The 24314-nt window shown below is 46.4% G+C and overlaps 1 protein-coding gene across 1 annotated transcript in view; it reads right to left on the minus strand.

Moving 5' to 3' along the window:
• Positions 1-24314, minus strand: part of ABCC6 (ATP binding cassette subfamily C member 6) — a gene marked incomplete at both ends in the record, with an annotated part of 62624 nt that overhangs the window by 11334 nt on the left and 26976 nt on the right. Inside the window, 9 exons of the mRNA XM_079719696.1 lie at positions 537-847; positions 12687-12894; positions 14448-14568; positions 16838-16913; positions 18182-18356; positions 19115-19282; positions 21491-21667; positions 21824-21950; positions 23677-23752. Of these exons, the coding sequence (XP_079575822.1) occupies positions 537-847; positions 12687-12894; positions 14448-14568; positions 16838-16913; positions 18182-18356; positions 19115-19282; positions 21491-21667; positions 21824-21950; positions 23677-23752 (1439 nt within the window). The remainder of the gene's footprint in view (positions 1-536; positions 848-12686; positions 12895-14447; positions 14569-16837; positions 16914-18181; positions 18357-19114; positions 19283-21490; positions 21668-21823; positions 21951-23676; positions 23753-24314) is intronic.

A 24314-nucleotide genomic window follows, 5' to 3' on the forward strand; every position in this document is an offset into this window, starting at 1 on the left:
ATGGGGCCTGAGAATGTGCATTTCTAACTAGTTCCCAGGTGAAACTGATGCTGCTGGTCTGATACCACACTTCAAGACCCACTGAGGGAAGATATGGAAAGAGTGACAGCGTCCTAGTGAGAGCTGACCCCCTGCACCCTGGGAGCATAAGCCATTAAATTCTGTTCTTGTGTTTAAGCTAATTTAAGTTGGTCTCTGGTTCTGGCAACTGAAAGAGTCGAGCCTAATACAATGGTCTTTGAGAGCTTGCAATGCCTTCTTGGTTTCCAGATCACTGAGGAAGAGATAGCTGATTTCAGCAACAGCAGCAGGATAAACTGTTAGACATTAAGAACTTTGATGTGAACATTTGGGAGACAGAGATGAGAGTAAGTGTTAGAAACAGACCGTGGTGTCTCTGTCTCCAAGAATTCTTCTAGGGGCAGCTCCTAGATGTCCAGCTGGGCAGAACCTCTTACACTGAGTCCTGCCCAGAAACAGGGGACTGGTGGAGGTGACCTCGGCTGGCCCCAGGAGCCTCTCCAACCTCCCCTTACCTGAAACCCGGCATAGAGGAGCAGCAGTGGCAGGATGGCCACGACAGCCAGTGGGGTGGTCACTGTCACCACGAGGGCAACCTCCAGGAGTCCAAAGGCATACATCAGTAGAGACCGGAGCTTGTCTGGGATGTCCACATCTACTATGTCTGTCTCTTTGGAGAAGCGGTTCAGCAGGTTCCCAATGGGCGTCCGCTCAAAGAAGCCAATAGGAGACTGTGCTACGTCCCACAGGAGCCCCCGGAAGAGCAGGCTGGATGCCCGGATCCCTCCTAGGAGCACTGTGGCCATGGAGGCAAAGAGCCCGATTGCTGGGGAGAGAGAAGGGGTCAAGGCATAAGGGCTGGAGATCCCTATCACCCTGTGGTGGCTATATTATGAACTGGCCACCCTGATTTATCCTTTGATGGGACCACCATGCAGTGGGTTAAATAGTGTCTCCCCCCAAATTCATGTCCACCAGGAACCTCAGAATGTGACCTTATTTGGAAAGAGGGCCTTTGAAGATGTTATTAGTGAAAGAGCTTGAGGTGAAATCCTGGATCTAGGGTGGCTTCTAAATCCGATGACTAGTGTCCTTATAAGAAGAGGAGAGGACACACAGAGACACAGAGAAGAAGATGATGTGAAGACAGAGACTGGAGTGATACACCCCAAGCCCAGGAATGCCAAGGATGGCTGGCAACCAGCAGAAGCTAGGAGAAAGGCATGGGACAGTTTCTCCTTCAGAGCCTCCAAGAGGGACCAATTTTTGCTGACACCTTGATTTTGGACTTCTGGCTTCAGAACTGTGAGAGAATAAAAATTTCTGTTGTTCTAAGCTACCAAGTTTGTGGTAATCCGTTTTATGGCAGCCCTAGGAAACTAATACACCCCCTTCCTCCCAATGCCAATCTGTGTGCTTGGAACAGAGCTGACTTCACTCTCTGTTTCTGGGGTGGGGCAAATTTCATCCCTAGCCAGTCCGAACCACTGGTTCGGATTGGTTCAGGGGTGAACACATGACCCAAGTCAGGCCAATGAGACCTGGGACTTTGCTGGGACTTCTGGGAAGAGGTACTCACGTTGTGGGATACTATGTTAGCACCAGGGGAAGTAGCCTGCTTGGACAGGAAGCTATCATAGAGGAAGAAAATGAAGCTAATCTTCCAGCATTTGCTGGACCCCTGGATCCAGCCATACCTCAAGCTAGTTGCCTATGGATTCCAGTCCCACAAGCCAATAAATTATCTTGTTGCTTAAGCTAGTTTGAGACACATAGTTTTAAATAGTTAGTATATTATACCTGTATAGTTTGTAGCTATATTAACCTCAAATAGAGCAGACTTTAGAGTAAGGAAAGTTATCAGGGATAAAGAGGCGCATTACATAATGATAAAGGGGTCAGTTACTCAAGAAGATAACAATCCTTGATGTGTATTGCCTAACAACAAGGCATCAAACTATGTGAGGCAAAAACTGATAGAACTGCAAGGAGAAATAAATGAATCCATTATCATAGCTGGAGATTTCAACACCCCTCTATCAGAAAAGGCAGAAAATCCAGCAGGCAGAAAATCAGTAAGGACAGAGATGAACAACACCATCAATCAACTGGATATAATGGACATAAACAGACCACTTCATCTAACAGCAGCAGAACACAAATTCCTAAGCTCACATGAAACATTCACTAAGGTAGACCACAATTCTGGACTATAGAATACACCTTAACAAATTTAAAAGAAGAGAAATTACCACGATGAAGAGTAGCCCCTGCTCACCGCAACTAGAGAAGCTTGCGTGCAGCAACAAAGACACAACAGAGCCATAAATAAATAAATAAATAAAATTTAAAAAATTTTTTAAAAAGAAGAGAAATTATACAATGTCTGTTCTCAGACCACAGTGGAATTATACTAGAAATAACAAATACCTGGAAAATCCCCAATACTTGAATATTAACACATTTCTAAGTAACACGTGGGTCAAAGAAGAAACCTCATGAGAAATTTTTAAATATTTTGAACTAAATGAAAATAAAAACACAACTTACCAAATTTGGGGCATGTAGTGAAAGCAGTACTTAGAGGGAAATGTAGAGCACTGAATAAATACATATTAGAAAAAAGAAAGCTCTAAAATCCATCGTCTAAGCTTCTACTTTAGGAAACTAGAAAAAGAAGAGAAAATTGAATCCAAAGTTAGCAGAAGAAAAGAAACAATAAAAATTATAGTAGGAATCAGTGAAATTGAAAACAGGAAATCAATGAAACCAAAGCCTAGTTCTTTGAAAAGATCAGAAAATTGATAAGCTTCTAGCCAGGCTAAGAAGAAAGAGAGAAGACACAAATTACTAATATCTGAAAAATTTTTTAAAGGGACATCACTACAGATCCCATGGATATTAAAAGTATAAAAAAGGAATACCACCAACAACTCTATGCCCATAAATTTGATAACCTAGGAGAAATGGACCAGCTCCTTGATAGACACAATCTACTAAAACTTATGCAAGAAGAAATAGACAATCTGAATAGGCCTATAACTATTAAAGAAATTGAATTGACAATTAATAACTTTCCAAAACAGGAACTGCCAGTCCCAGATGAGTTCACTAACAAATATTTAAGGAGAAATTATACCAATTCTCTACACTCTCTTTCAGAGGGTTGAAGCAGAGGGAATACTTCCTAACTTATTCTATGAGGGCAACATTCCCTAATACCAAAATCAGACAGACAGTACAAGAAAACTGTATAGACCAATATCTCTCAAGAATGTACATGTAAAAATCTTCAACAAAATATTAGCAAATTAAATCCAACAATGTATGAAAAGAATCATACATCATGACCAAGTGGAATTTACCCCAGATATGCAAGGCTGCTTCAACATTTGAAAAATTGGGACTTCCCTGGCGGTCCAGTTGTTAAGACTCTGCGCTCTCAATGCAGGGGGCCCGGGTTTGATCCCTGGTCAGGGAACTAGATCCTGCATGCCACAACTAAAGATCCCGCCTGCAACAATGAAGATCTTGCACGCGGCAGTGAAGATCCTGCATGTGACAACTAAGACGCAGCGCAGCCAAATAAATAAATAAATATTTTTAAAATCTGAAAAATCAATTAATGTAATCTATCACATCAATAGGCTAAAAAAGAAAAATCACCTGATCATATCAATAGATGCAGAAAAAGATTAGACAAAATCCAGTACCTATTCATGATAAAACAAATAAATAAACAAAACACCCCCCCCAAAAAACCTCTCTCAGTAAAATAGGAATAGAGAACTTCCTCAACTTGATAAAGAATATCTATTAAAAACTTAATGGTGAGAAGCTAACCTAATGGTGAGAAGCTTGGTGCTTTCCCAATAAGATCTGGAACAAGGCAAGAATGTCCCCTCTTACCACTGTTCTTCAACACCCTGCTAGAAGTCCTAGTTAATGCAATAAGATAAGGAAGTAAAAGGTATGCAGATTTCCAAGGAAGAAATAAAGCTGTATTTGTTTGCAGATCACATGATCATCTATGTAGAAAATCTGAAAGAACTGACCAAAAACTCCTGAAACTAATAAGTGATTATAGCAACATTCCAGGATGCAAGGTTAGTATGAAAAATTCAATCACTTTCCTATATGCCAGCAATGACCAAGTGGAATTTGAAGTTAAAAACACAATACCATTTACCGCAATACCATTAGCACCCCCTAAAATGAAATATCGAGGTACAAATCTAACAAAATGAGTATAAGATCTATATGAGGAAAACTACAAAACTCCGATGAACAAATTCAAAGAACTAAATAGAGGTATATTCCATGTTCACAGATAGGAAGAGTCAATATTGTCAAGATGTCAGTTCTTCCCAACCTGATCTAAAATTCAATGCAATCTCTATCAAAATCCCAGCAAGTTATTTTGTGGACATTGAAAAATTAATTATAAAGTTTATTTGGAGAGGCAAAAGATCCAGAATAGTCAACTCCGTATTGAAGGAGAAGAATAAAGTTGGAGGACTGACACTATCTAAATTCCAGACTCTGCTAAAAAAAATAAAAACCACAATAATCAAGACTGTGTGGTGTATTATGGGGGGAGTAGCCAAGATGGTGGAGTAGGAAGACCCTGAGCTCACATCCTCCCACAGGCACACCAAAATTACAACTAATTACACAGCAACCACTAATGAGAAAAACGAGGAGACTAACAGAAAAGATCTTCTGGAACTAAAGATATGAAGAATGAAGCACAACGAGATGGGTAGGAGGGGCAGAGACGCAGTATAGTCAAGACCCACACCCCTCGGTGGGTGACCCATAAATGGGTCAATTGCAGAGATGCTCCCCAAAGAGCATGGTGTCTGAGCCCCACATAAGGCTCCCCAGGAAGATGAGCTCTTATGGGAAAATGAGCCCCAGAACACTTGGTTTTGAAGACTAGACTTTCCGGAAAGCCAGGGGGCTGTAGGAAATAAAAACTGCATTCTTAAAGGGTGCACAAAAAAAATGAATGTTCGAGACTCAGGGCAGAAGCAGTAACTTGAAAGGAGCCTGGGTCAGACATACCTGTTGATCTTGGAGAGATCCTGGAGAGCCTTCTGGATAGGCAGGAGGCAACTGGAGTTCACCCTGGGGATACAGATGCTGGCAGCAGCCACTTAGGGTAGCTTATTTTACCACAAGGACACTGGTGCTGGCAAGTGCCACATTGGAATACTTCCTTGAGCTTATTAGCCTTGGGACCTGGCTCTGCCTGCTAGCCTGTTATCACCAGTAGTGGGATGCCTCAGGCCAAGCAGCTATCCAGGTGAGGACAGCCGGCTGGCTGCCTTAGGACTGCCTGAGTGTCCAGCCACCCCAGGACCCAGCCCCACATACCAGTGCACTGGCACTAGCCCTAGGAACCCGGGGACCCTGCAGTCAGCTGTTAGGACCCAGCCCCACCCACTGGCAGGCCAACACCAACTCTGGGACACCCAGGGTCCTGAATCCAGAGATCCCAGGACCCAGCTCCACCCACAAGCAGGCTGGCAGCAGCTTTGGGATACCCCGGACCCCACAGCTAGTCCTGTCAGCAACTGACCTCACCCAGCAGCAGGCCAACATTAGATCTGGGACACCAGCCCTGCAACCAGCCACCCTGGGACCCAGCTCCACCCATCAGTGGGCCAGCACTGGCCTTGGAACCCCTGGGGCTCTGCAGCCAGCTACCTTGTGACCTGGCCCCACCACCAGTGGGTAGCAGCCTCTGCACAAGGAAGGGCCTGGCAACCAACCAGACTAGGGATCAGCCATGACTATCAGACCACCCACAGTAGTCAGCCCACTACAACAGAAGGGTCCATGCATCCCACATAGGGGCAGTCCTAGAGCACATAGCTCTGGTGACAAGAGGGGAGTGTGCAGCTGGGAAATATAAGATGTCTCCTACAAAAAAGCCACTTCTCCGAGATTGGGAAACATAACCAACCTACCAAATACATAGAAATAAAAAGAGGGAATTAGGCAAAATGAGGTGACAGAGGAATATGTTCCTAATGAAAGAACAAGGTAAAACCCCAGAAGAAGAACTAGGTGAAGTGGAGATAAGCCCCAGTAAAGAGTTCAAGGTAATGATCATAAAGATGCTCAAAGAACTTGGGAGAAGAATAGATGAACACAGTGAGAAACTAGAAGTTTTTAACAAAGAGTTAGAAAATATAAAGAAGAACCAAACAGAGCTGAAGAATACAATAACCAAAATAAAAAATACACTTGGAGGAATCAACAGTAGATTAGATGATACAGAGGAACAGATCAGTGAACTGGAAGACAGAGTAGTAGAAATCACTCAAACTGAACAGGAAAAAGGAAAAAAAAAAGAATTATTTAGGAGATCTTTGGAACAACAACCAAGGGTACAAACATTCACATTATAGGGGTCCCAGGAGGAGAAGAGAGAGAAAAGGGCAGGGAACATATTTGAAGACATAAGAGTTGAAAACTTCCCTTACCTGGGAATAAAAGCAGACATCCAGGTCCAGGAGTACAGTCGCAAATAGGAGAAACCCAAAGAGGACCGCACCAAGACACATTGTAATTAAAATGGCAAAAAATAATGATAAAGAGACAATATTAAAAGCAGCGAGGGAAAAGCTACAAATTATGTGTGAGGGAACTCCCATAAGGCTATCAGCTGACTTTTCAGCAGAAACTCTGCAGGTCAGAAGGGAGTGGCACAATATATTAAAGTAATGAAAGGAAAAAAACTACAACCACTTTCATTTAGATTTGAAGGAGAGATCAAATGTTTTACATACAAGCAAAAGCTAAAAGAATTCAACACCAAAAGAACAGCTTGACAAGAAAAGTTAAAGGGAATTCACTAAGCAAAAAAGGAAAGCCCACAACTAGAAATACAAACAGTACAAAAGGAAAAATCTCATTGGTAAAAGCAAATATACAATAAAAGTGCTAAACTGACCACATATAATGCTAATAGGAAGATTAAAAGATGAAAGTCATAAAATCATCTATATCCACAATAAGTAGTTAAGGGATACACAAAACAAAAAGATGTAAAATATGATGTCAAAAACAGTAAACGTGACAGGGAGAGAGAAAAAAAAGCAAGGTTGTTAAATGCTTTCGAACTTAAGAGATCAACAACTTAAAAAAACCACACATACATGGATTGCTATATTTAAACAACATGCTAACCACAAATCAAAAATCTATAATAGACACACACACAAAAAAAGAGAAAGAAATTCAAAAATAACACCAAAGATAGTCATCAAATCACATGGGAAGAGAACAAAAGAAGAAGAAAGGAACAGAAAAGAACTATAAAAACAACCCCAAAATAATGAACAAAATGGCAGTAAGTACATTAAATGTAAATGTACTAAATGCTCCAATCAAAAGACATAGAGTGGGGCTTCCCTGGTGGCGCAGTGGTTGGGAGTCCACCTGCCTATGCAGGGGACACGGGTTCGTGCCCCATTCTGGGAGGATCCCACATGCCGTGGAGTGGCTGGGCCTGTGAGCCATGGCCGCTGAGCCTGCGCGTCCGGAGCCTGTGCTCCACAACGGGAGAGGCCACAACAGTGAGAGGCCCGTGTATCGCAAAAAAAAAAAAAAAAAAAAAAAAAAGACATAGAGTGGCTGAATGGATATTAAAAAAGACCCACATGTATGCTGCCTATAAGAGACTCATTTTAGACCTAAAGACGCACAGAGATTGAAAGTGAGGGGATGGAAAAAGCTATTTATTCCATGCAAATGGAAATGATTATAATAGATGAGTATGAACAATTATATGTCAATAAAATGGACAACCTAGAAGAAATGGACAAATTCCTGGAAATGTACAACCTCCCAAGACTGAACAGGAAGAAACAGAAAATATGAACAGACCAATTACCAGGAATGAAATTGAATAAGTAATAAAAAAGAAAAAACCCAACAAACAAAAGTCCAGGACCAGATGGTCCAGACTCTTTAGAGACGAGTTAACACATATCCTTATCAAACTATTCAAAAAATTGCAGAGGAAGGAACACTTCCAAAATCACTCTACAAGGCCAGCATCATCCAGATACCAAAATCAGACAAAGATAAAACAAAAAACGAAAATTACAAGCCAATATCACTGGTGAACATAAATGCAAAAATTCTCAACAAAATATTCGCAAACCAAATTCAACAATACATTAAAAGGATCATACACCATGACCAAGTGGGATTTATCCCAGGGGTGCAAAAATGGTTTAATATCCACAAAGCAAGCAATGTGATACACCACATTAACAAACTGAAGAATAAAAATCACACGATCATCTCAATAGGTATGGAAAAACCATTTGACAAACTACAACATCCATTTATGATAAAAATTCTCAACAAAGCAGAGGGAATACACCTCAACATAATAAAGGCCATACACAACGAGCCCACAGCTAACATAATACACAGTGTTGAAAAGCTCAAAGCATTTACTCTAGGGTCAGGAACAAGACAAGGATGCCCATTATCACCATTTTTATTCAACATAAATATTGGAAGTCTTAACCACAGCAATTAGACAAGAAAAAGAAATAAAAGGAGTCCAAATTGGAAAGGAAGAAGTAAAACTCACCATTTAGAGATGACATGACACTATACATAGAAAATCCTAAAGATGCCACCAAAAAACTACTAGAACCCAACAATGAATTCAGTAAAGTTGCAGAATACAAATTTAATATACAGAAATATGTTGCATTTCTATACACTAACAGTGAACTATTAGAAAGGAACTTAACAATCCCATTTACAGTTGCATCAAAAAGAATAAAATATCTCGGAATAAATCTAGCTAAGGAGGTAAAAGACCTTTACCTGGAAAACTGTAAGACACTGTTGAAAGAAATTGAAGATGACACAGATGGAAAGATATACCATACTCATGGATTGGAAGAATTAATATTGTTAAAATCCTCATACTACCCAAGGTAATCAACAGGTTCAATGCAATCCCTATCAAAATACCAATGGCATTTTTCACAGAATTAGAAAAATATAATTCTAAAATTTATATGGAAACACAGAAGATCCTGAATGGCCAAAACAATCTTGAGAAAGAAGAACAAAGCTGGAGGTATCACACTCCCTGATTTCAAACTATATTAAGAAGCTACAGTCATCAGAACAGTATGATACTGGCACAAAAACAGACACACAGATCAATGGAACAGAATAGAGAGTCCAGAAATAAACCCATATTATATGGGCAATTAATCTACAAAAAAATATGCAAGAATATACAATGGGGAAAAGACAGCCTCTTCAATATTACTCAGCCGTAAAAAGGAAGGAAACTTGGTCATTTGTAGAGATGTGGATGGACCTAGAGACTGTCATACAGAGTCAAGTAAGTCAGAAAGAGAAAAACAAATATTGTATATTAACACATATATGTGGAATCTAGAAAAATGGTACAGATGAACTGGTTTGCAAGGCAGAAATAGAGACACAGATGTAGAGAACAAACATGTGGACACCAAGGGGGGGAAGCGGGGGGTGGGGGTGGGGGTGGGATGAATTGGGAGATTGGGATTGACATATATACACTCATATGTATAAAATAGATAACTAATAAGAACTTGCTGTATAGCACAGGGAACTCTACTTCACTGTACAGGAGAAACTAACACAACATTGTAAAACAACTATACCCCAGTTTAAAAAAAAAAAAAAAGACATAAGGTTGGATTGGATTAAAAAAAAAAAGACAGCCTCTTCAATAAATGGTACTGGGAAACATGGACACTATATGCAAAAGAATCAAACTGGTACATGCAAAAGAATCAAACTGGACTACTTTCTCATACCATATACAAAAATAAATTCAAAATGGATTAAGGGCTTAAACATAAGACCTGAAACCATAAAACTTTTAGAAGAAAACAGGCAGTATGCTCTTTGACATTGGCCTTAGTAATATTTTTTTGGATATGTTCCCTCAGGCAAGAAAGCAAAAGCAAAAATAAATAAATGGGACTACACTAAACTAAAAGGCTTTTGCACAGTGACATAAACTATCAAGAAAATGAAAAAATCAGCCTACTGAATGGGAGAAGTTATTTGCAAATGATATATCTGATAAGGGGTTAATATCCAAAATATACAAATAACTCATACAACTCAACATCAAAAAATCAAACAACCCAATTAAAAAATGGGCAGAGGATCTGAATGGATATTTTTTCAAAGATGACATACAGATGGTCAACAGGTACATGAAAAGATACTCAACATCACTAGTCATCAGGGAAAGGTAAATCAAACCACAATGAGATATCATCTCACACCTGTCAGAATGGCTATTATCAAAAAGACAACAAATAACAAGTGTTGGTGAGGATGTGGAGAAAAGAGAACCCTCATGCACTGTTGGTGGGAATGTAAACTAGGGCAGCCACTATGGAAAGCTGTATGGAGATTCCTCAAAAAATTAAAAATAGAACCACCATACAATCCAGCAATTCCACTTCTGGATATGTATCCAAAGAAAATGAAAACACTAATTTGAAAAGATATATGCACCCATATGTTCATTGCAGCAGTATTTACAATAGCCAAGATATGGAAGAAACATAAGTGCCCACTGACAGATTAATGGATATAGAAGAGGTGGTATATATACAATGGAATATTCCTCAGCCGTAAAAAAGAAATGAAATACTGCCATTTGTGACAACATGGGTGGACCTAGAAGGTATTATGCTAAGTGAAATAAGTCAGAGAAACACAAATACTGCATAATTTCACTTATATGTAGAATCTAAAAAACAAAGGAACAAGCATAACTAAACGGAAACAGAGGCATAGATACAGAGAAAAAACATGTGGTTGCCAGAGGGGAGGAGCAAAATAGGTGAGGGAGACTAAAAGGTACAAATTTCCATTTGCAAAATAAATGGGTCAGATGTATGAAATATATAGTGTGGGGAATATAGTGAATAATTACATAATATCTTTTCATGGTGACAGATCGTAACTAGACTTAGGTGGTCATCATCTTGAAATGTAGAGAAATATTGAATTGCTATGTTGTGTAACAGGAACTAACATTGTGTTGTATGTCAATTATACTTCAAAAACAAACAAACTCATAGATCAGATTTGTGATTACTAGAGGCGGGGGAATGGGGGGAGGGGGAACTGGATGAAGGCTGTCAAAAGGTACAAACTTGCAGTTATAAGATAACTAAGCACTAAGAGTGTAATGTACAACATGATAAATATAATAAACACTGCTGTGTGTTATGTATGAAAGTTGTTAAGAGAGTAAATCCTAAGAGTTCTCATCACAAGGAAATGTTTTTTCTATTTCTTTAATTTCGTATTTATATGAGATGACGGATGTTCATAAACTCACTGTGGTCATCATTTCATGATGTATGTAAGCCAAATCATTATGCTCTACATCTTAAACTTACACAGTGCTGTAAGTCAACTATATCAAAAAAACTGGGAAAAAATATTATGGTATAGAACTCAGGAAGAAAAGACTCTGTGGTATTGGTGAAAGAACAGACAACTAGATCAATGAAACGGAGATGAACAGGTGGAGTACAGAGAATTTTAGGGCAGTGAAACTATTCTGTATGATACTGTAACAGTGGATATATGTCATTATACATTTGTCCATCCCATGGAATGGACATCCCAAGAGTGAACCCTGATGAAAACTGCAGACTTTGGGGGGCTTCCCTGGTGGCGCAGTGGTTGAGAGTTCCGCCTGCCAAGGGGACACGGGTTCGATCCCTGGTCTGGGAGGATCCCGCGTGCCGCGGAGCGGCTGGGCCCGTGAGCCACAATTACTGAGCCTGCGCATCTGGAGCCTGTGCTCCGCAGCGGGAGAGGCCGCGATAGTGAGAGGCCCGCGCACCGCAATGAAGAGTGGCCCCTGCTTGCCACAACTAGAGAAAGCCCTCGCACAGAAACGAAGACCCAACACAGCCATAAACAAACAAACAAACAAATAATTATTTTTAAAAAAACAAACAACAACAACAACAAAAAACTGCAGACTTTGGCTAACTAGGATGTGTGGATATAGGTTCATTTGTAACAAATGTACCGCTCTGGTGGGGGGATGTTGGTAGTGACGGAGGTTATAGATGAGTGGGGAAATCTCTGTACCTTCTGCTCAATTTTGCTGTGAATGTAAAACTGCTCTAAAAAAATAAATCTATTTTTCAAAAAGGAAGAGAAGATGGGAGGAGATGATGGTGGGGATGTGATGCAGGGCTCTACCTCCTCTGGGGGCTTGGGGTGGGGTGCTGGAAGTCACCAGCAGTCAGACCTTGGGGCTGTCCTCAGCTTGGGAGAGGGGCAGAGTCCAGCGGACCTGCTGCCCCACCTAAGTGCTCAGCTGCCCCAGCATCTGGAGACCAAGATTCTGCCTTTGCTGATGAGGCTGGAAGAGACTCTGAGGCTTCTGTAAAAGTAGGGATGTGTCCTGTCCCCCACTTCCCCAGCCCCATCTTAAGGATGCAGGTCTGTGTTTGGACCCAGGACATTTGCACAGATATTCAGAAAGGACAGGGTGAGCCAGGGAGGTGCGGGCGAAGGAGTCCTGAGAAACCCTCGGGTGGAGCTGGAGGATGGAGAGCGAGGAAGGCTGGCAGGGGTACCTTGGAGGCAGCCCAGGAGCCCAAAGACCCAGCCCCGCAGGGCTGCGTGAGTCTGCCGTCCGTCCACAGTGGGGTCATCTGCCCACAGGCTCAGCCAGTAGCCACGGCAGAAGGAGGCCACTTGCTGGCAGAGGAAGAGGAAAAGGGCGTGGAGGCAGAGTGGGGTGCCCACAGCTCGTAGGTAGGTCAGGTACATGGTAGCCTTCACCTGTAGCACACGTAGGAGAGATGGGGGCAGAGAGACACCCCAGGGGGAGAGAGGAAAGGCCAGGTGGGGCTCCCAAAACTTGCCAGTGGGGCAGGTGGAACCACCATGCAGTACCTCCCACCTGGAGCATCCTCTCCCCTCCAGGCCTGCCCAGTCAGGACCCCCTTCCTCTATGGCTCCCAGATGGCAGTGGGAGCCTTAAAGGGGACAGGCTGTGGCACTTTCTGAGTTTGGAGTGATTTATTGAACACCTACTATGGGACAAACATGTGTCTCCATCCTCATCATAATTCCCACCTGACAGATAGGGAAACTGAGGCACAGAGAGGTTAAGCCACTTGTTTAAAGTCTGGTTCCTACAAATCTGAAATTCTCCATGCAGCTGCAGCTAGAGTGAACTTTTGGAAACATCCACTTGCTGTTGAAAACATCTTGTTGTTGCTAACCTGCCCTGGACTTTCTCTTGCTCTGAGAAGAAATTCTAAACCTCTTGTACACTCTTTCACCTTACCATCTACGCACCATCCGCTGGTTTCATGGGATCCCTTCCTTTTCTCTGGCACCCTAAGCGCCTTCTCACCTCAGAGTCTCTGCCCCTGCTGTTCCCTCTGCCTGGAATGCTCCTCCCCCTGCTCTTTCCATGGCTACTTCCTTCGCATCCTTCAGGGATGTCAAATGTCACTCCTCAGAGCATCCCATCCAGGCAGGTCCCTGATCCTCGGTCGGTCCCTGTCTCATCACTTTCTTTATTTTGTTTATAGCATTTATCACTACCTGATATCACCTTGCTTATTAGCATAATTGTTTTCTCACTCTCTCTCCTGCCCCCCCCACTAGCCTGCAAGCTCCACCAAGGCAGAAACTTTGTCTGGCACACAGTGGGGTTCTGTAAATGTCTTCTGGATGGATGAGTAGGTGGATGGTTGAGTGGGCAAATGGGTGAGTAAATGGGTAGGTGGGTGGGTGGATGAATAAATGAGTGGGTCTGTAGGAGGGTGGGTGCATAAATGAGCGGATGGATGGATGGATGGGTGGCAGATGGGTGGATGGCTGTGTGAGATGGATAGAAGAGTGAGTAGATGGGTAGGTGGATGGATGGGTGAGTGGGATGGATGGGTGAATAGGTGGAAAGGTAAATGGATGGATGGATGAATGAGTAGGTAGGTCGGTGAATGGGTGGGGGATGGGTGGGCAGAGCAGCATAGGAGAGAAGAAGTAGTACAAGTTTCAGATTCAGACTGCCCTAGGTTTGTGTCCCAAGTTGGTCACTTGCTAGCTGCGAGAACACAAACCAATGTCTAAACTCTTTAAGAACCCAGTTTCTTCATCTCTAAAATGGAGTTATCACCATCTGATTTTAGGGTGGTTGTGGGCATTAAGAAGTATGAAGTATCTAGAATCTTACGTGGCACATAGTAGGTGTTCAATAAAGGTGAGTCGTCCCCCCAGCCCCGTCCCCCCCTCCAAGTGCTGTATCTCTTGGGAGGTCCTGAGTCCCTGGGGGCAGCAGTGGCAGTGGATGTGGAGGGGGGGAGGGAGCAGTGGGTGGTTACCCTGCCATATTGCATGCTGTCCTCTCCTTTTGGCTGTGCTGCCCCCTCAGGATCATCTAGGGGAAGCCCTGTCTGGGCCTCAGAAGTGGCGCTGTCCTTCTCAGGGACTAAATTCACGGACCTGTCATGTAGAGGAAATGAGGACAAATCAGTGTCTCTCTTCGTGGGGTGAACACGCCCAACCCTCAGGGCCACTGGAAGCCACTGAGCCACTCACTCTCTCATTCATTCATTCAACTAACGTACTGAGCACCAACTAGGTGCCATGCCCCAGTCCTCCCTCTGTGGTGCCCAGCTAGATGCCACCTATCACCCCAGAGTCAGGCAAGCCTGTTCTTCCGACGCCATCTCACTGAATGAACTTATTTGCCAACTTTGGAACTTGGTTTTCATTTTGGTCTAAGCTTTGCTGCAATCATTTTGCACCTGCTGCTTATTCTCAGATTTGTCAGTCCAGGTTTGCAGGAAGTCAACTTTGCACAATTCAGATGCTGAAGATTTCTTGAATGTTCCTTTTATCTGTGGCTGAGTAGGCTGACAACCTTAAATGTGAATTACCATCTGCTAACTGTGAAACCATGGGCAGCTGACAATCTCTCTGTGCCTCAGTTTCCTCAGGTGTAAAATGGGGATAATCTATGTCTCTCTGTCTGCCTATCTATCTATCTATCTATCTTTCAATCAATCTATTTATTCACCTATCCATCTTTGTGATATTGTGATTTATGTTAAGAAATATATACTTGGTCTTTGACCCCATCCCTGGCACAGAGTTCCTAAAACCCTTGTAAATTCCTAAGTGATAAGAGCCCTAGGAGCATCTTTTGTTCTACTGAGGTGACTCTGGGTGGGCTCCTGGATGGCTCCTGGTTGGGGGCTGGTCACCAGAAAGACTAAGCCATGACTAGAAGCTTGGAATTTTCAGCCCCACCCGCATTCTCCAGAGAGGGAAGAGGGGCTAGAAATGGAGTTAATAATGGATCATGCCCACAGGAGGAAGCCTCCATAAAACCCCAACAGTATGGGATTTGGGGTGCTTCCAGGTTAGTGGACACATCCACATACCCAGAGGTTGATACACCAAGCTCCATGGGGACAGAAGCTCCTGCATGTGGGACCCTCCCAGACCTTGTCCTGTGACTCTTCATCTGGCTGTTCTGTCTCCTTTGTCACATCCTTTAATAAACTGCTAAATGTACGTGTTTCCCTGAGTTCTGGGAGCTGTTCTAGCAAATTACTTGAACTCGAGGAGGGGGTGATGCAAACCCCCAATTTGTCCCCAAGTAGGACAGAAGTTGTGGGAACCCTGGAGACCTACTACTTGCAATTGGCATCTGAAGTGGGGGGGAGCAGACTTGAGGGACTGAGCCCTTAACCTGTGGGGTCTGACATCTCCAGATAGACAGTGTCAGAACCGAGTTGTGGAGAATTGCTTGGTGTGAAGGTTTGCAGGGGGCAGGGGGCACCCATCTGGTGTCAGAGTGAACGCTGTAGTTGTGTGAGAGTAATGGCGAGAAAGAGGGAAGACTAGCAGGTTTTTCCAATACAATATTTATCTACCTACATCTATCTGTCTGTCTATGAACTCTACCTATCATCTATCTATCTATCTGTCTATTCATCCATTCATCATCTATCTGTCACCCTATTTGTCTACCTACCTACTTACCTCTCTACCTATTATCTACCTATCTGGTCTTACTTGCACTGTGAAGACGGCGGGCCGGTCCCGTGTGTGGCCCAGGAGTACTCTGGCTGGCTAGCTGGGATGGGAGGAACTGGGCCCAACCTCAGGGACCGAGGCCCTCCGGTTCCCCCCGTAGTTCCCTAACAGCTGGCACTTAAGCTCACACTCTCTGGCTCCCAGTGGTCTGTTGTTCTGTTTCACAAGGTCACTTTCCATAAAAAGGGAGAGCACAGGAGTCCAGCTATGGCCTGGCTAAAGGGGGCTTGAGAAAAGGGGACAGCAGGCCTCCTCCTGGTGGCCCCCACCAGCACCAAGTGATGCTGATGTCCTTCAAAGCATGAATGACAGGGCCTGGCACAGACATTAACAACTATGGCATGGATCCTTCCTTGGAGCTGGCCCTGCCCCACTCCAGCCATGAGACAACTCTGATAAACTTTAGGGGATTCATCACATCTGAGGGCAAACCGGTCATCCTGTGAACAGAGCATGTGGGGACTTAATCATTGTGGCTAATTGATTGTCAAATAGTCTCTGGTGAATCATCCCACAGCTGAGCCCCATGGTGGGTCTTAAGCAGATGTTCAATCCAGAATGGTTGTGGCCGCCCCCTACCTGCCTGAGATGCAGGTGGTGACACAGCCGCCTTGCTTCAGCCTCAGCTTTTGTGCCCTCCCCAAGCTCTGCACCAGAGCAAACTCACCTCTCTGGTCCACCCTCAGGCCTCCCACCTCCAGCAGAGCCTCTGCGGTCCTTGGCACTGGCCGGGGGTTCTGTTTCTGCAAGGTCAAGGGAGCCGTGTCACCCTGTGGGGGTCGGTACCTCGGGGTCCGGGTGCCAGCTTTGACACCCACTGGCTGTGCAGCCTCCACTCGCTGAGCATCCATTTTCTCTGATCTGCCTCCTCCCCCCTCTCTCCATCCTCCCTGGGTTCTTCCAGGAATATTATTCATTCATTCATTTATTCACTTGGCAAATATAATCAAGCATCTGCTATGAACTTGGGGTTGGGAAACAGCAGTAAACACTGCACATAGTACAACAGCTCGGGTCTCCCCAATACCCTTGCATAAGCAATTTATTGTGTCTGCAATGTTCTTTTCCAGGTAGCTCTCACCCAACCTCAGGTGTCATCTCCCCCAGGGAAGGACCCTCCTGCCCACCGTCCCCCAAGCCGGGAGGGTTCCATCTTCAAGCTCCAGGAGGTTGACACCGTGAACCAACACAGGGTTTTTACCGGGGTGAGCCAGGGCTCAACAGAGGAGCCAGAGCCTGGGACGGGGGACCTGGCTGTGAAACCCCCTCTGTCATGCAGGGGCAGCACACAGCCTGCAGTTGGAGGTTCAAAGCCCAACACTGCCACCTATGAGCCAGGTAAACTTGGACGAGTTCCTTAACTTCTGGGCCTCAGTCCTCATCTATAAAATGGAGCTAAGTACAGTACTGACCCATAGGGGCTAAGTGGTGATTAAATGAGTGAATGGAGAGACCCCTGGCTGTTCTTTATCACTCACTGTGGCTGTGCTTGGATCACTGACTTCACTTCCAGAACATTGTCATTTTTCCAGTGGGCACTGTGTTCTCTGGATTAGTAGAAGCCCTAGCTGGCATGTTGGGGGCCTCTGGCCTCAAGGCACCAAATGACCTCTTTGCTCAGTCTCTGTAGCAGTTTCAAGCACAGACCCTGGAGTTGAACACACCCAAGTTCTAATGTGACCTTGGGCAAATTATTTAACTGTCTTTGGCCTGAGATGCTCATCTGAAAAGTGGCAGCCATAATTGCAGGTGTCTCCCAAGGGTGTTGTAGAGACCAAATGAGACAATGCATGTTTATAGAAGCACTTAGCACAGCCCCTGGCTCATAGAAGGTGCCACTGGCTCTTACTGGGGGATGGGTGGCCTTGTGGGAGAGGCGTCTGCCTCCAGGCCTGGGCCTGCAGGGAGGGTATGGCCAGAGTGCTCCACTCTGGCCAGTGGGATCTGTGGAACCTTCTCCCCAGGGGTGGCAGAAGCCAGGCACAGAGAACCAGCAAAGCCCAGCCAGTACCTCCTTCTCCTCCATCTCCTGGCTGTCTGGCTCCATCCAGAAGGCCCGCCAGGGTCCCCTTCCTGTGCAGAAGCTCCTGGAAGGAACCCATCTCTACAATGGCCCCATCTTCCAGCACCACGATCCAATCAGCCTGGGGCAGGACGTGGAGCGCATGGGTGACGAGAATCCGTGTCTGGGCAGGAAGGGATGGAATTTACACTCGTGCGCTTGACCACTGTTCCAGAGCTGGGGGAATGGGCCGGGAGTGTCCTGGGGCTCAGAGTGGGGAAAGCTCTCCTTCTTGTGCTCCTGCCCTTTTTCTCAAAAATAGCATCTCCCAACAGTGAAATAAAGGGACTCCTTCAAACTGTCCCGAAACCAGAAGACACGGAGTTCAACTTAACCTGGCCAGTGACCTGAGGCAGAGCTGTGGTAGTTTAACCACAGACCCAGAAGCAAGAAATGACTGCTCGGACTTCCCTGGTGGCGCAGTGGTTAAGAATCTGCCTGCCAGTTCAGGGGACATGGGTTTGATCCCTGGTCTGGGAAGATCCCACATGCCACGGAGCAACAAAGCCCATGTGCCACAACTACTGAGCCTGCACTCTAGGACCCATGTGCCATAACTACTGAAGCCTGTGCTCCGCAACAAGAGAAGCCACCACAATGAGAAGCCCGTGCACTGCAATAAAGAGTAGTGCCCGCTCACTGCAACTAGAGAAAGCCCGCGCAGCAATGAAGACCCAGCGCAGCCAAAAAAAAAAAAAAAGAAATGACTGCTGCTGTGAGCCACTGACATTTAGGGGTTGTTTGTTATGCAGCATTGTCACAGCAAAAGCTGACCATTACAAAGAGGAACACTGGATTCATGGAGCATAGTGGTGAGCAGACTTGGGTTAGGACTTTCTCTGCCTTTGCTCTATGCCCTCTGAGACATTTTCCCAAACTTACTGTTCCCTGGAGCAGCCCACCAGGCCCGATGACCTGTCTGAAGACATGCTGGCCGACATGGGCATCCAGGGCTGCCAGGGGGTCATCCAGCAGGTACACAGCAGCCTTCCTGTACACAGCCCGGGCCAGGCTCAGCCGCTGCTTCTGGCCCCCAGAGAGATTCATGCCCTGTGGCCATAAGAGAGAGACAGGGGCCTGCGTCTACGCCTGCTGGGTGAAGCGGTGTGACGGGGGCCGGGTCTGCTCATCAGAGTGAGCTATGGCTCATGGTGCCTGTCCTCTAGGGCCACCTCCAGCTTGAAACACTTGCTCTCAAGCCAACATCCCCCCCAGCTTCCACCCTGCCTGGCTTCTCCCCTTTCCAGACAAACTTCCTGCACCCACTGCTCCCTCCACTTGAGTCTGGCTTCTGTTCCCATTTCTCCACTGATGCAGCCTTCCTCAAGGACACTGGTCACTCCCCTGTTGCCTAATCCAGTGGTAGCTTTTTAGTCCTTATGTTCTTATTTTCTTTCCTTCTTTTTCTTTCTTCCTTCCTTCCTTCCTTTCTTCCTTTATTTCTTTTTTCTTCCATTCCCTTCCTCTCTTCCTTCCTTTTGTTCTTTCACTTATTCATTCATTCCACTCATATTTACTGCATGGCTATTATGTACCCAGCAGTGTTCTAGGCTCTGGGGACACAGCAATGAACAAAACCTCATCCCTGCTTTCATGGATCCTTCACTCTAATGAGGGTGGGGTGGGAGAGAGATAATCAATAAACAAACACATAAAATGTTATCACCTATCAGATGGTGTTATACACCATGAAGAATAATAGAGCAGGGGAAGGGTGTAGGGTGTACTGGCGTGAGCAGGGTTGCTGTGCTGGGTAAGGTGGTCAGGGAAAGCTACTCTCCACTAAGAGACTTGACGGGATGAACCATGTGAACTCCTGAGAAACAGCTTTACGAGCAGACAGAACAGCAGGTGCAAAGGCCCTGAGGTAGGAGCATACTTTGGGTGTTCAAGGAACATCATGGAGATCCATGTGGCTGGAGAGAAGCAGGAAAGAAGGAGCATGATGGGAGATGAAGTCGGAGATAACTGGGGTCAGGTCGTGGGGCCGCGCCTTGTCAGTGATGGTCAGCACTGTGGCTATGACTCTGAGGGGATGGGGAGACCTGGAGGGTTCTGAGCAGACAAAGGACATGAACTGACAGGTCTGAAAAGAATCCCTTTGGCTGCTGCACTGGGATTAGCCTATTAGGGGTGAGGACAGAAACAAGGAGGGCAGCCAGGGGCTCCTGCAGCAATGTGGGGAGAGCTGATGTGGGGACTGGAACATTCTGGATCTGCCTCCAAGGTGGATCCAACAGGATTTGCTGACGAATTAGATGTGGGTGTAAGAAAAAGAGAGGAATCGAGGATGCCAAGGTTTTGGATCTGAGCTCTGGAAGGATGGAGCTTCCATCACCCAGGATGGGGCGAGCTTCGGGGGAGGAGGTAACGGGAAATCACGTTTGGTTTAGGATGTGACACAGCTGGACAGACGTAGCTGGCAGCAGGCACCCACCTCCTTCTGAAACCCCTTTCCTTTGACTGCACGATGCCTCATCCTCCTCCCTAGATGTCCCTTCTCAGCTGATCTCTCTGGCTCCTCCAGACCCTTTCCAGGGCCCTCTCCTCTTCCCTAGAGGAAACCTCACCCATTTACTTAACTTAAACTTCCACTTTTCCACTCTCAATTCCCTAATCTGGAGGTCTGCAAGTGTTTTCTGTAAAGGACCAGAAAGTAACTACTTAAAGCTTCGTGGGCACACCGCCCCACCCCCACTGCCCTGGTCTCTGTCACAACTGCTCATCTCTGCCCTTATTGTGCAAGAGCAGCCATGGACCACAGGTAAATGAATGTGCATGGCTGGGTCCCAATAAAACTTTATTTACAAACCCAGACGGTGGGCCAGATTTTACCTGTGGGTCATAAGTTGCCAATCCCCACCCAACCCATAGCTCCAGATGCATACATCCTGTTTATTGGACATCTCTGCCCAGACCCTTTGGTGAGGTCCAGAGAGGGGAAGCAATTTGACCAGTGTCACCCAGAGAGGCAAGGCAGGAGCCTGGATCACCTCATTCCCAGTTGTTGGAGAGCCCCTCACCACCAAGCCCTGCCACGTCTCCCAGCCTCTCCTCAGTCTCTATTTTCAACCATTCATTCATTAATAACTATTTATTGAGCACCTGCTATGTGCTTGGCTCTGAGCTGGGCCCCTTTTCTCCCCTACCCCCCTGCCCCCCCCAGTGACCCTCCCACCACACCGCCCACAGGTCAGGGTGGCAAATGGCCCTCAGCCGCCATGCCTCCCTGGCCCAAGAAGGCCCTGAGACCCTCACCTGCTCCCCAGTTTGGGTGTGGACTCCTGCAGGGAAGCTGCCCACGTCTGGCCACAGGGCACAGGCCTCCAGGACCCTCTCCAGCCACGGCAGGTCCAGCTCCTGCCCGAAGCACACGTTGTCTACCACGGACATGTTCTGGACCCAGGCCTCCTGCGGCACGTAAGCCACCGGACCCTAAAATACAAGGAGGCTGATGGGGACGGAGGAGGAACGGTGGGAGCTGGGCTCTTGGTGGCGGTGGAAGGCAGCAGGGAGCTCAGCTGTGAGACGGGGAACAGGGAGGGGCAGAGACGGGGACATTCCAGCCAACAGGCAGGGGTGCGGCCTCACCTTGATGCTCACGGACCCCTCCACCTTTGACAGCTCCCCAAGGAGGGCGGAGAGCAGGGAGGACTTTCCTGCCCCCACTGGACCGACGACAGCCAGCAGGCAGCCCTGGGGCACCGTGAGGTTGATCCTGGCAACACAGAAGGGGTGACGTTTCCCTGAGTAGGATTCAGCCCGAGTCTGTCTGGGTGAACCCCAGACGGAGCCAGCCTTGGCTGCTGATGACACACCTGGGGTGGGGGCACCGCTAAGAGGATGTCTGGGGGCCATCCTTCCCTCTCCCGATCCCTGTCTGGCTATGCGAGCAGCCATCCTGCATGTGATCGTACATGTGCCCACATACATGCACACACATGTGTATGTGCACACTTGCATGCATGTACACAGATGCACACATGCAAGCACACATGGGGCACATGTGTCTGTGCACACATATACTACATACACAGACTGCACACACACAGATACACACCCTCACACAAGTGCACATATTCACACATGTGTACACACGGACATATGCACACAACATATACAAAATCCATGCACACACAAGTGCAGGCACACACACAAACATGCTCTCACACACGCCTGTGCATACACACATCTGCACACACGCATGTACACCCGTGTGTACACATGTACCCGCACTCACACAGGGTTTACTGGGCAGGAGGTTTAACCAGCATCTCCTCTTGCCCAGGTCATTGCCACAAGCTCCTCACTGCTCTTCCTGCTTCTGCCCTCGCTCCGCCCCCTTTCTGTGTCATGCAGTCTGTCCTCCATGCACGGGCCCAAGGGACCTGTTCAAACCCAAGCCGGCTCATGACACTCCCCCACTGAAGCCCCTGGCGGTTCCTGTTTCACTCAGGGTAAAAGCTGAGGTCCTAACAATCATGAAGGACACCCAGCATCCCATTGCTGCGGCCATGCTGACTTCCTGCTTCCTAAACACACCTGGGGGGATTGTGCCCTGCAGGTGTCACGTGGCAATGTCTAGAGACACTTTCAGTTGTTATCCCTGGTGTGGCTGCTGCTGGAATCTAGTGGGTAGATACTGGGGGTTCTGCTAATCATGCTACAGTGCACAGGACAGCCCCCGTGACAAAGAACTATCCAGCCCCGAACATCAGCAGTGCTGAGGTGGAGAATCCTGGGTCCAGGCATACTCCTGCCTCGGGACCTTTGCACTTGCTGTTCCCACTGCTTAGAAAGCTCCTCTCCCAGACACGTGCAAGGCTCATTCCTTCCCCTCATTTGACCTCTGTTTAAATGCCAAGCCTTCCCTCACTGCACACACCCCTCCTTTGACATCGTGCTCTGCCTCCCGACCCTGATCTCTCATTTGTGCACCCCCCCACCCCCGATCAGAACATCAGCCCCAAGAGCACAGGGTTCTTATCTGTTTTCCTCACTCTATTCCCAGTTCCTAGAACAAGGCCTGGCACATAGCAAGTGCTCAATAAATACAATGAAATGAGCAAATGACAAGAAACACAAATACGGCCCCAGGTGTTTTCTTTCCCTTCACAGGGAGTTTTGGGGTTGGCTGGGGTTTTCTGCCATAGAGACCCAGCCAAATAGTTGGGGGCTGGAGGTGACAATGACCAGTCTGACACAGGAGGCAAGGAAGCACCCACAGCTGACTGGGCCGGGCCTTGGGGCAGTTCTTGGCCAGGCTTCCCTTGGCATCATCGTGACCAGCCTGGGGACCAGAGAACCATCTCCTCCCTGTTGGGTGAGGCTCAGATGCCCTGTTCCCCCTCCGTGGGCAGGAGCTCTCCCTTTCCCAGCTTTCCCATCCTCCCCCACTTCGTCAACGGCAACAGGAAGGTTGTTACCAGGGAAACCACCTGTACCTGTGCAGGCAGGGAGGGCTTTCCTGGGACCAAGCGAAGGTGCCTTCCTGTATTCTGATGTAATCCTCTCCAGTGGCTGCAGGGCATTAAAGACTAGTTATAAGAGATGCTCCCGGCTGGCCCCTCCTCTAAGAGACCCCCAGGCAACAGGAAATCTCTTCCACTAAACAAACTGTCCCTCCACTCACTGGCTTGTGTGTGACCCTGTGGTTGTCATATTTTCTCCCTGCCGGATGGTTATACAACTCAGGGATCGGCAAACCATGGCCCAGGGGCCAGATCCTGTCTGCTGCCTATTTTTATAAAGTTTTATTGGAACACAGCCATGCCCATTCATTTGTGTAGTGCTATGGCTGCTTTCACACTACAAAGGCAAAGGTGAGCAGTTACAACAGAGAACAAAGGGCCTTGGAAAGCCTAAAATATGTACAATTGGGTCCTTCATAGGAAAGGTTAGTGGGCTTCTGATACAATTTATCACCTGATCCGGGACTCTGGAGAGTGAAGGGAGTGTTATTAATTTCACTGGGACCACAGATGTAACCAGGGACATATGGTCTCCCTATGTCCCTGGGTCTCAGATGTTTTATCTATATAATGAGGGAGGAGCCAGATTTAGTGGTTTTGGACACTGAATA

The sequence above is a fragment of the Hyperoodon ampullatus genome (genome assembly GCF_949752795.1).
Source record: "Hyperoodon ampullatus genome assembly, chromosome: 14".
Classification (NCBI taxonomy): domain Eukaryota; kingdom Metazoa; phylum Chordata; class Mammalia; order Artiodactyla; family Ziphiidae; genus Hyperoodon; species Hyperoodon ampullatus.